Source organism: Drosophila innubila, chromosome X, assembly GCF_004354385.1.
Source record: "Drosophila innubila isolate TH190305 chromosome X, UK_Dinn_1.0, whole genome shotgun sequence".
Taxonomy (NCBI): Eukaryota; Metazoa; Arthropoda; class Insecta; order Diptera; family Drosophilidae; genus Drosophila; species Drosophila innubila.
This window is the reverse complement of record NC_047626.1, coordinates 15,167,451-15,179,382: the sequence shown is the minus strand read 5'-3', so window position 1 is coordinate 15,179,382 and position 11,932 is coordinate 15,167,451. Positions and strand designations below refer to the sequence as shown.

Here is an 11,932-nt window from a genome sequence, read left to right as displayed (position 1 = left end):
ACACTGCTGCGATTTTTGCCTTTGATAGAAAAACAATTTTTCTACTCCATTTCACGCGTTCAAGGCAACAGCGAAATGGGCGCATGCCAGGCGTGGCAGGGCTTAGCATAAAGCAGTGGCAGGGGGCAGCTAGCTGAAGAAGAGAGAGAGGGAAAGAGATAGATAGAGAGAGAGGGGGAGAGTAAGAGACTCGTCAGCGTAAAGATGCCGCCAGACCGATAAACGTTAGAAATGAAATAACAATAAAACACAATTTTTTATATATCGAACAGAACTGAAACTCTCCACTGTCTCCGTCTCTCTCCCTCTCTCTCTCTCTCTCTCAGTTGGCGAAAGTTTAGTGTTGTGTGTGACCCAATTTATTGTTGTTACCGTTCAGTGGCTTTTCTTGCAATGTAGTTTTCTAGTTTTGATTTGCAAATTGCGCAGACAAATCGAATAGGAGTATTCAAACTCGAAATTCACAAAAATTTTATGAGTACCCATATCAATAAGGACTCGCATGATAAAAATAAACTTGCAACTTTAAGCAATGTGTAGTTAAGAAATTGTATATTGTACACTTAAAACCTCTAACAGAGCAGCTTCTCTCACTCGGCGTCGTTTACAGTGTTGGGCATTGTTCGCATACAAGTTGCGAGAATGCTAAACACTTTTGTCAACACTCCTAAGCCCAAGACACGTTTTTGGCGCTTTATGGCAATTTAATGACTAACTTGAATACTGAATATGCGGTTATAATATTTGCTTTAAGTTCACACACACAAAACAAACTTAGCTCAACTACAGATTCAAGTGACCTACAGTGAGTACATTGACGTCAAACCGAGAGGGGGATTTCAAAAAGACCCTGAATATCCGATTACCTGGTTGGTGAGCTGAGGTCAAGTTTTTGATAAATCCCAATTTTCAAATGACAATGAATCTGTGAATTTCACGGTTAAAGATTTTTTGTAATTTAAAGTTGTATTCTTAAATATAGTCACATATTCAAATATTAATATTGGCTATAAAATATAAGAATTTCAAAAAGATCTATTCTACATTCCTGTTCCAAAGCGAACCTCGCAAAACCAGTAAAAATGTTTTACTTCCATGCTTGTATAATTTAATATTTATTTTTGTATTTTGAATATTGTTGTAAAACAACCCTCTATTTATACAAAACTCGATCGGATCGGAGTAGCGAAGCTAAGTTAACATTTTTCCTGCATATACTGCCACTAGTGATGTTATCCAGTGATAATGTCATTATTTTAAAATTAATTCTCTAGAAAGTTTAGATATAAAGGTAACTTGGAAAACAATTGAAGAATACAATTTTGTTGTTTTCTAAAAATGGGTCAAATATCGAACTAAAGCTCGGTTTCTGAACTTTCTCTTGATATAAATCCCAGCCTCTAAAGTTTACAGAGTCATATATATTTTATTATCTATTATTTAAGTATTTCGATTAAATACATTTCGTATTTTGGTATTCAAATATTTTAAAAACGGGGAATACCATTAATTTGGCTCGTTTTGTATTTAGTTATTCAAACTATTAAAAATATTAGAAACATTATTAAACTATCTTTTGTGAACTCTTTTTATTTGGCTTCAGACCTATTTGGATTCAATTTTGATTTTGGTTCAGGGAATTAAGCTAAGTGATTTAAATGTATTCCCATTCTCTGATTTGTATTGTCAGCCTCTGGCAGTTTAAATTCTGTTTCTGGTTTCAGATCAAACAAAAAAATCCCCGTTGGAAGCTGGGCCTAACAAAGAAGTTATATGATCATCAAAAAATTGATAATGTGTCCGATTTGTTGTTTGGGTTTTTAATGAACTCATCAATAAGCAAACGATGTTTTACTGTTGTTGTTATACTGACTGCGTTAGAAAACAAGTTAAACGGGAATTCGCGGCAGAGGAACACAGAGGCAGAGTCTGGGCCCAAAAAAAAAAAAAAAAACATTAAAAAAACCTGTACCAAATTCAATTTCTTCTCAAAAAAACAAAAACAAATATTAAAGAATAGAGTAATAATACTTAATAATCAGTAGCTAGGCGCCGAGGCTAATGTTGGCAGAACGCCAACGCCGACGCCGACGCAGTCATCGCAGCCGCAGTCGCAGCCGCAGCCGCAGTCGGGAGCTAATCAATAAAGCGCGTTAATTATTATTTGGTTTAAAGCTTGATTACAACACCAGCGAGGGGCTTAGAACGCTAGTGAACGCTTAACGCCAAACATACGCGCGTGTTGTCAAAAAACAAACAAAAAAAAAACCGGCCATCCAAAAACGGCCAAAGACGACTAAAACAACGGACAATAAAAGCCGCCAGCGGCCAAAAACGCGCTCATTGCGTGCGCTGTTTTCGTCACGGTAAATTACCACCGAACACAGTGGAACACAGGACACAGCAGGACAACTGAAAGAGAGAGGGAGAGAGAGTGAAACATATCATATATATATATATAAAAATATATATCAAGAGGATGAGGATGCGACACGCATTTGCTGGATTAATTGTGTGCTGGCTGGCAGTTTGTCAACCACAAGGTAAATATTTTTATGCCAATGACAACAACAGCAATGCCAACACTGGCTAGATAGGATAATAAGACCAAAGCACACTCACACACACGCACGCACACACACACACACACATATTCCCTTTTGGGGCTTTGATATTTCAGCAATAATTGCAAAATTATCGCTGGATTTGACGCCTACGTGCAACGCATTTCGACAGAACGCCAAAAATTACAATTACATTGACAACTACAACTTCAAAAAGAGCAGCGGGTAGAGGATAATGCCTGGCAACCCTAACATCCGCATACACACACACATACACCCACACTTACACCCACACACACACACACATAGACACAGCTCTTATGTTAAATAGTCAAGTGCTATTACACGCACATCATTTGAGTTCGATTCCGATGGTGTTTTGACGAGGAAGCTAACAAAATATGCTGTATCACCATAGAAACGGGAATTGAGGGAATATTCTGTGATTAAAAAATACGAAAAAAAAGAATACTAATATATCTGAATAAACTCGTACGTTTACCACATTTTAGGCAAATTACATGATTTTACACTGTAGGTTATACCTGATAACTAATTGGAAAATATTTTGGAAACTTCTGTTCCCTCACATACCCATTAAGTTTTTAGACCCCTTTTTTAAAAAAAAGTAGAGGAGTCTATTAATTTAGTTTTAAAAAAAATGTGTGTAACAGGCAGAAGGAGGCGTGGCAGACCCCATAAAGTGTATATATTGTTGATCAGCATCAATAGCCGAGTCGATATAGTAATGTCCGTCTGTCCGTCTGTCCTGACGTCCTGTATGTATGAACACCTAGATCTCGGAGACTATAAGAGCTAGAGACACTAAACTTGGTACGTAGGTTCCTCTATATTGCAAGCAGATCAAGTTTGTTTCTTTTTTCCATCGGACCATTATATCATATAGCGCTCTTAGGAACAATCGGGTGAAAATCAAGTCTTAGTATGAAAAACTTTTTTGTTTTTTAAGATATTGTAACCAACAGATAGAATATGCATTTAAGTTAACTAAATATTTTTTAATTTTTTCCATTCTTAGTTTTTGCCATAGTAAGTACGGGGTCGAGTAAGCTCGACTGTAGAACCGGCCCAATAGTTTATGTAAAGCTTAGTGTACAAGAATTTGAGCTCACTGTAAAGAGTCTTTTGTACTTTTCGTATTTTATTTTTAATATTTAACAATATCCAGTTTTCTAAATGAAGATTTTACGAATAATAAAAAAAGTAATTAGTAAAGTCGTTAACTAAAAGATTCTTTTGGGAAACCGGTTTGTGTTTTGTGAAATAAATGCTGTGTAATGGATTCTACAAGTTGAGCTCATATATTTTATGATAATTTGATATTATCTTTAAAGTTTCAAAGAACTGATGATGCTTTAAAAACAATTTCCTGAAAATATTAATTGATTCTGTGCTAGAAATCAACTGCTACCAAATCAACTTATTTTTAAGGTTTTAAAAGTTTTTTTAAGTAAAGAAAAACACTAAAATCAGAAACTTTTCTCTCAGTTTTGACTATTTTTAATGTCATAAACCAACAGCAGTGGTTTTAAGTGTAAAGAACCATTTAATAACTATAAATTTAACATGTTTTAATAATCTTTAACCAAGCAGTTTTAGTTTTTATAAATACAAAAATATTGATGGTAATTCACAGTGTCAAAAATAATAAAAATAAGAAAGCCCTTGGCAAACTTGAAACAAAAACGTAGAAATTTAAAAATAACAAGAATAATGGTAGGAAACAGAGCGCACATTTAATGATATTCAAATTAGAAATCGTCTAAGAAAGAAACAAAGAAAGAAAAGAAAAAAAACAAATAAGGAAAAGAAGCGAGTGATGCGAGTGGAACAAGTTTGAGGAGCTGAGTTGCTGTTGTTGTGGGGGGATTATAAATGCATGAAGCTCTCTGATATGTTTACCTTTAATATCACGCAACAAACAACAAAGTTTCGCCAGGTAGGCGAAAACTTTTCCATTTATCTTTTCGGTCGTCTTCTCTCTCATACCCTCTCACTCACACTGTGACTCTCGTCTCATCTCTTTCTCTAGCTGATGCACAATATGCGCCAGTATATGCAGCCCAGCCAGGATTCGTTGGAGGTGGACGTGGACGTCAAGGTTCCTTCTCGAAAGCGAACACGAACGCCTATGAGCGCCAAGTGGACTTTGGCAACAATGTGGAGTATACGCAGGGTCTGTCCAATTCCCGGGCCGTGACCCGCCAGAATGGACAGCGAGTTGTCTCCGACAGTCAGGCACGCACTCGTGATGTGGATCTCGGTGGCTTGCAGATCGGCAACACGTTGACGCGCACGCGCACCAATGCGAATGGCGCCGTATCCGGCGGCATTGCGAATCAGTTCCGTGTGGGAAACCTCGGACTCGGTGCGTCCCTCTCGCCCGACAATCTGCGCCAGGGATTCGGCCTGCAGCGCGGTGCCGATGGCAACGCTCGTCTCGGCCTGGGACCGCTCAGTTTCGATCTGGACAGAAATGCGCAGCGCAGCAACAGCCTGAGTCAGGCGGAGGTCAATGCTCAGGGTAAGGGAGCACGCGTTGGATCCAACAGCAATTCCAATACGAATACCCAGCAGTATGGTGGCGTCAATGTCCGCGAAACAGTGAGCAACTCAAATGCCTATGGACGCACTCGCAATGGACAGACGTCGGCCAATGCCGGCGGCCTTGGCGGCAATGCGATCACCCAGGGTGCCACCTATGGCGGCTTCCCCCGCCAGCGTCGTGCCCCGCAACGTGTCTACCAGCAGCAGCCACTTGTTGCCGCCAATCGTCGCCTGGTGCGTCCCAAGCGTCGTGCTCAGTTCGTGCCCTTTGGTTACCAGCAACCCAATTACAACAACGGCTTTGGCAACAACTTCGGCTTCGGTGGATTTGGCAACTTCCAGAACACGGAGCGACCACGTCGTCAAAATTTCCGTCCCTACAACAACAACTTTAACAGATTCCCACAGCCACAAGGTGGCAAGAATCGTGGCCAAGTGCAGTCATTTGGCAATGCCGGAGCCCAGGGCGGACCCGGCTTCAATCAGCAAGCGGGCAGCAACAATTTTGCCAACCAGAATGCGGATGGATCCCAGAACGCGGGCAGCAGCAGCATTGGCTCCAATCTGGCTGGCGATGGCAGCAGCGGACAGGTGAGCTCGGCAAATACGAACCAACAAAGCGGACCCGGCTCCCAGACAAACGGAGCTCAGTCGCAGGCATTGAACTTCGATGGGTCAGGTCAGCAGGCGTCCAGCTCGAACGCCAATACCCAACACATACGCGATGGCAACAGCGAGACAATTGGCTCAAACAGCGGCTCGACGGCTACCAATAACAATGCCGGTGGCAGCTCGACGAACATCGCCAACACGAACACTCAAGTGGTGCGGGATGGCAACCAGCAGTCGGTCACCTCCGGCGCCAACAGTCAGTCCATCTTCCAGGGCAATCAGGGTCAAGGCAATGCGGCAGCCAACACGGCTGCCAATATCAGCTCGCAGCGTGGCCCCAATGGCTCCGTCACCAACTCGGCTTCAAGCAGCGCCACCGCAACCGCAACCAACGGTCAGTCGGCCAATGCCAATGCCAATGCCAGCGCCGGAGGATTCGGCAATGCAGCCGGAGGCGGCGCCAATGCAGCTGCCAGTGGCGGTGCCAATCGCAACCGTGGCGGCGCCAATTCCAATGCCAATGTCTTCGGTAGTTTTGGCTTTGGCCGTTAGTTAACAACAGTTAACTGTACTGCAACAACGCACCACCAAATCCTTTATTTTTTTTTTTTTTTGATGGGCACTTTAATTTTACCTTAATTGTTTTTTTTTTTTTATTGACAACGAATCACTTTAAGCACTTGAATAAAATGTATTTGTTAATTTTAAATGTGATTTGCACCAAGAGCACAGGGTCACATCGTTGCATAATGGGGCACAGTGGGGAGTTGCGAAGCACAGCAATTTTCTGCTAATTAAAGCTAAGTATTTTCTACAATTTCACTAATCACAACTGCGCACAATTTGTAAATCATTTGGGTATTTGCATTTCCAGAAGTATATTTTAATTTTTACTTTTCACCATTATTAATCTTAAGTACGCAGGAAAAAAATCACTTTAAGCTTAAAATTCCCGATTTGAGCGTGTATTTTGCAGTAGAAATGACTGACCATTGAATTGACCCCAAACTTTATGACTCAAGTACCAGTAAAGTGAAATGCCGTAATCGATTCAAGTAATTTTGACCCGGTATCCCGAATATTTGTAGACTAGTAGTTATAGTTTATTGCAAATGATTCACTTTATTAACAAGCAACTTCTCATTATTAGCTCGTAAGGTTTGAGCATCTTTTTTCCTATACCCTTTGAAAGATTTTTTTATACCCGTTACCTAAAAAATCAGTAAAATGGTATATTGTGTTCGTGGAAATGTATGTAAAAGGGAGTAGGAGGCATCTCCGACTCCATAAAGTATATATTCTTGATCAGCATCAACAGCCGAGTCGATATAGCCATGTCCGTCTGTCTGTCTGTCTGTCTGTCTGTCTGTCTGTCTGTCTGTCTGTCTGTCTGTCTGTCTGTCTGTCTGTCTGTCTGTCTGTCTGTCTGTCTGTCTGTCTGTCTGTCTGTCTGTCTGTCTGTCTGTCTGTCTGTCTGTCTGTCTGTCTGTCTGTCTGTCTGTCTGTCTGTCTGTCTGTCTGTCTGTCTGTCTGCCTGCCTGTCTGTCTGTCTGTCTGTCTGTCTGTCTGTCTGTCTGTCTGTCTGTCTGTCTGTCTGTCTGTCTGTCTGTCTGTCTGTCTGTCTGTCTGTCCGTCTGTCTGTCTATCCGTCCGTCTGTCTGTTTGTCCTTGTGAGCGCCTTGATCTCAGGGATTATAAGAGATAAAGTACCCACATTTGGCCCACAGAAGAAGAAGATAGTTTTAACACCCACAATTTTTAAAGATAATACGCCTATTTGGTACTTAACGTTATATATTCATATTATCTATCATCCTACATAATCGCATCAAGATCAAGAAGGGGTATTCCTATAGTCACGGTCTCGACAATAGCTTTTCCGACTATTTAAAATTTATTGAAATGTGAAACTTATGTGGTCTATCACTGAACCATAAGTAGATCTTCCAGTTAAGAAAGTCTTGCAACTCACACTTATAAAAACTGAAGCAAGAAACTGAATTTCGAAAAAATGTTACCAGATTATTTACTAAATTTCATTATTTATTGAACTGAACTGGTTCAAGCTATCACTATTAAATGAAACTAGTTCCATCTTTAGCTAATGAAATGAGTTCCATCTGTCCATGTGAACCAGTCTCTTAGTTCATTAAATAAAACCAGTTTAATCTGTCAAGAAATTAATGCGTCAGTTAAGGGAAGCAGTTCTATTAAGATAACTGGTCTTATATTATTTCTTTCATCTATTTCTTTAAGTTAGCAACGCCAATAAGTCGGAATTGGTGTGATTATAATATTACATAATTTAAACAATTAACTTGTGAGAAGCAGTCGATTTTCCATTTATTTAATAAGTAATATTTTTGTTTTAGATAACAAGTAGTGTTATGAAAATTTTGTATAATTTTTTAAATACTGTAATCATTAATTTTCGCTCAGTCTATTCACCACTTTAAGCCAAATGTTTTTACACAAACTTTTTTTGCACATATTATATTGTTTACATGTTAGTTCAACCCTGGCTGCCATTCAAAGCTCCACTAAATGATAGCATACCTTTAGGCAGCAACGCTTATATCGAATTACTTTTTTCTCCTTCTTCCTCTTTCGCTTGGCTTCGTTAGTGCGCCATCGTGCTCAGCAGCAGGTGCATCTGCATCATTGGCGACCGCGATCCTTGAATCTCAGCTCGGATGCGGCTTACCTTGAGGATCTGGACTTAAATCGATCGTCGCGTCTGGAGGACTTGCAGCCCAGGGTTAATGCCTCTGTCGATGCCTTTGGAGAGTTTGATGCGGGACAGCGTCAGGGCAGGACGATTAGCCTTTTAACCGGCTGGTTTAACAGCCTCTTCGGCTCCTGCGTCTCGCCCTGCACTTTAGAGGCTTATCAACAGAATCGTTGCTGCGAGACTTATGTGATTGGACCTCCTCAGACCTGCTGTTCCGTGGGACCGATTCTACCTCCAAGACCACCACCCAGACCACCACTGCCTCCTCCGCCGCCACCACCGCCACCACCACCGCCACCAAGACCACCACCACCACCTCCACCACCACCACCACCACGTTATCCTCCGCCATATCCTTTACCTGGTCCTTGGCTGCCCAACAGAAATACGCCCATTATGATGATGGCCGTGCCCATTAACTGCTGCACGGTTTGCACCTACACCTACTATGGACCCCCTCCTTGTGGCCGCTTCAATACCAACGACAACAAACGTGTCACCGTCTACGTTCCCCCTCCCTACTATGGATAACTTCCCTCTTCCTCTGCGATAGCACGTCAGCTATTAAGCGCTTACTGTTAATGCCTAGCACCGGATAGATTATTATTTTTCCCTCTCTTTCTATTTAACTATCTATCTGTACATTTTCTTTATTCTTTGACATGCTTTCTAGCCTAATCCTTGGGCGCACTTTGTGTATATTTTTTGTCAAAGAACCAAGCAGCAGAAAGTCGTGATATAGTCGGGAGTGGTATAAAAACGAGTTCATTCCTTGCCAGATATTATTGCAGGCTTTGGCAACTGAACAAAGCTAAAAGAAAACACTGAGTTTCCCAAAGAACTAGTTTTCCCTTAGGAAATTTCAGTTTATAAATTTTAATGAAAATGATTTCGTTAGCTTAGGTAAATCCTTTTGTTCTCAATCTCCCCAAAATATATCGACAATAATTACATAATAGAAAAACTACTTTTTTATATATTCAAATTTAAGCTTAAAGTTAAAGTTGAAAGTTAAAGAATGAAATTAGAAAAAGTATATTTTTAGTAATGAGAGGAAAATTATATTTTAAGAAACGATTTTTTTTTTTTTTGTTATATTATATGTGTACAATAATTGATAATTTGTATTAAAAAAAAAAAACAAAAAAAAAACAACATATTGATTTGAGTCGTAATTTTTCTATCTGATCAAGGGGGTTATTATTTAAAATAGATTTACCAACGAGTATCAACAATATATATATATTTAAAAAAACACGATATTTTTTTTAAATTTTATATTTATTTATTTAAATTATAAAAAAAATATTATCGGCGATGAGAGCAAACTATATCTTTAGAAATTTTTCTGAATACAAATTTTATAAAATTTCTTAATTTTATTATTATTGAAACCGATAAGACTTTCTTATATTATAAAAACATAAAAATAATGGTTCCTGAGATACAATTATTTTGAAATAAATATTTTTTATTAAACAAGTAAATGTTTTGTTATTATTGCATATATTTATAATACAAAAAAAAGCTAATTCTCAATTCTCAATTGATTTAAATTGCGCAAAACTTATAGACAATAGACTTCTCAAAGTAGCTAAATTTTAATAACAGCTCGATAAAGGCATAATTTACCGATTTCTGTGAAATTTGTTGCGATCACAAATTTGGAACAGTCTGTGATTATTTCTATTTTATAAATATATTTCCTCAAAGTACTTTATATGATAATTTGTATGCTAATGGCCAACTTTGAGTTTCTTGTTCATATCGTTCTTCTGTCTGCTGCCCAAAAGTATGCAATGGCGAAATGGCGTCGAAAGGGATTTTTATAGAAATCTAAAAAATTTGGAAAGAGCAATCGCAGATCGTTGTGACTGCCCGTTGACTTTTGGTAACTTTTGTTGTAGGCCATTTTGACAATATTCGCTTCTTTGTAGTGCTTTTTATGCCGGAAAATGCGACCAGTTGCCTTTGTGTGAGTGTGAGCGTGTGTGTGTGTGTGAGAGTGTGTGAATATGTGGCGTGTGCTGCTGTCCGCCTTGTGTAAGGACACGTAAGGACAGTAGAAATTTATAACAAACGGGGCCCAAACACAGGTCTTTGACAGAGTCGCTGGCTGTCGAGTAGCTACACACGTCTCGACACAACAGAGCACAACACGACAGGGCAGTTGCTGGAGAGGAGTGCTGAGGAGAAGTAGAGGCACAGGATACGTCACGTCAGCGGCACAACAAAGCTGATAACTGCAGGCACTGCGCCAACGTCGTCAGATTGTGATAAGCGCGCTGTAATACCAGAGAGAAGAGAAAGGCAAAGGAGAGGAGAAGGAGGAGGAGGTGGGGGAGGTGGAACAAGTCCCAGCAAGGCGGAAGCAGAGCCCAACACATCGCGCGCCTTTGTCATTTCTCATAATGTTAATTTATATTCAGTTCAGTCTAAGCAAATAGCACAAAAAAAAGCCACATGCCGTGCACAGTGACAGCCGGGTAAGTAAGGACACAGATTGAAGCAGCAGGAGCAGGAGCAGCAAAATGGAAGAAGAAGTGAGGCCTCGACTAACCACTCTTAGTAGTAGAATTGCTGCTGACGACGACGTGCTGGTGTGGCAGCCACAAAGCGACGTTCATTGAATACCTCCTGTCCGGGTGCAGCGCCATCTGTGGCCGAATAGAGCAGCAGGGGAATCTCCTCAACGCTCGTCTGCTGCAACTGCGCCGAATTGCGCACACCGGAACGCACCAGCTCATTGGCGGACAGACGTCGTGTGGTGGCACCACCAGCAACAGCATTAGCATCAGCATCAGAATCGGTGGCAACACCCTCTAGCAGCTGGCTGTCATCATTGTCGTTCTGCTGCAGTGGCTCATCCTCCGGCTGGGGCACCACAATGGCATTGCCCACAGAGCCGGCGGCATCCTGGCTGTCAGCATTGTCGCCAGAGATGGAACTGGCCTGCAACAATGCCTCAATGTTCTCCACATTCGAGAGGCCATTGATCTGCAGCTGATCGTGCAATTCACTGGGAATGGCAATAGCCTGGACATCCTTGTGGCCGGAGATGCCATTCGGCGTTGGAATGAACTGCACATTCTCTGGGATCTGATCCGTGGGATAGACTGGCACCAGTTCGGCTTCATTATCGTTCTTCGATTTCAACAGGATCAGCGAAATGGGCACGATCTTCTTGAACTTGAGCAGCACCAGCTTCTTGATCGCCACAGCGCCCGGAAAGACGCGGGTTTGAGCTCCATGTGGCTTGGCAGCAACGAGAGCACGCTGCTGTTGAGGATGATTGTGGCTATAGCGATGATTCCTGGAGCGATGACCAGGCACATGACGAGCTGTAAAACAGACCAAAATTAACACTATTGATAACAAATAACAAGTTAAACTCACCATCAATGAGAACTACCAAAGCAAGGCCAATTGCCAGCAGAGTAAACAATTTAATTGCCAT

The 11,932-nt window shown here is 40.9% G+C and overlaps 2 protein-coding genes across 2 annotated transcripts; one reads left to right on the top strand and one right to left on the bottom strand.

Annotated features, from left to right (window-relative positions):
• The first annotated feature begins 2,152 nt into the window (after positions 1 to 2,152).
• On the top strand, positions 2,153 to 9,006 carry LOC117787186 (uncharacterized transmembrane protein DDB_G0289901). Its single transcript, XM_034625640.1, has 3 exons — positions 2,153 to 2,543; positions 4,618 to 6,291; positions 8,369 to 9,006. The coding sequence occupies exons 1-3, from the start codon at positions 2,480 to 2,482 to the stop codon at positions 9,004 to 9,006; spliced, it is 2,376 nt and encodes a 791-aa protein (XP_034481531.1). The 5' UTR covers positions 2,153 to 2,479.
• Positions 9,007 to 11,040: 2,034 nt separating this feature from the next.
• LOC117787168 lies at positions 11,041 to 11,932 on the bottom strand. Its single transcript, XM_034625619.1, has 2 exons — positions 11,872 to 11,932; positions 11,041 to 11,816 (listed from the first exon to the last, which is right to left on the bottom strand). The coding sequence occupies exons 1-2, from the start codon at positions 11,930 to 11,932 to the stop codon at positions 11,041 to 11,043; spliced, it is 837 nt and encodes a 278-aa protein (XP_034481510.1).

What these genes read in the sequence shown, in the direction of transcription:
- LOC117787168 (XM_034625619.1), bottom strand. Translation starts at nt 11,932, where the DNA reads ATGGCAATTAAATTGTTTACTCTGCTGGCAATTGGCCTTGCTTTGGTA. An exon ending in TTTGGTAGTTCTCATTGATG is followed by an intron (nt 11,817 to 11,871) that starts GTGAGTTTAACT and finishes TCTGTTTTACAG; the next exon opens with CTCGTCATGTGCCTGGTCAT.
- LOC117787186 (XM_034625640.1), top strand. Translation starts at nt 2,480, where the DNA reads ATGAGGATGCGACACGCATTTGCTGGATTAATTGTGTGCTGGCTGGCA. An exon ending in GGCAGTTTGTCAACCACAAG is followed by an intron (nt 2,544 to 4,617) that starts GTAAATATTTTT and finishes CTCTTTCTCTAG; the next exon opens with CTGATGCACAATATGCGCCA. An exon ending in CGGTAGTTTTGGCTTTGGCC is followed by an intron (nt 6,292 to 8,368) that starts GTTAGTTAACAA and finishes TGGCTTCGTTAG; the next exon opens with TGCGCCATCGTGCTCAGCAG.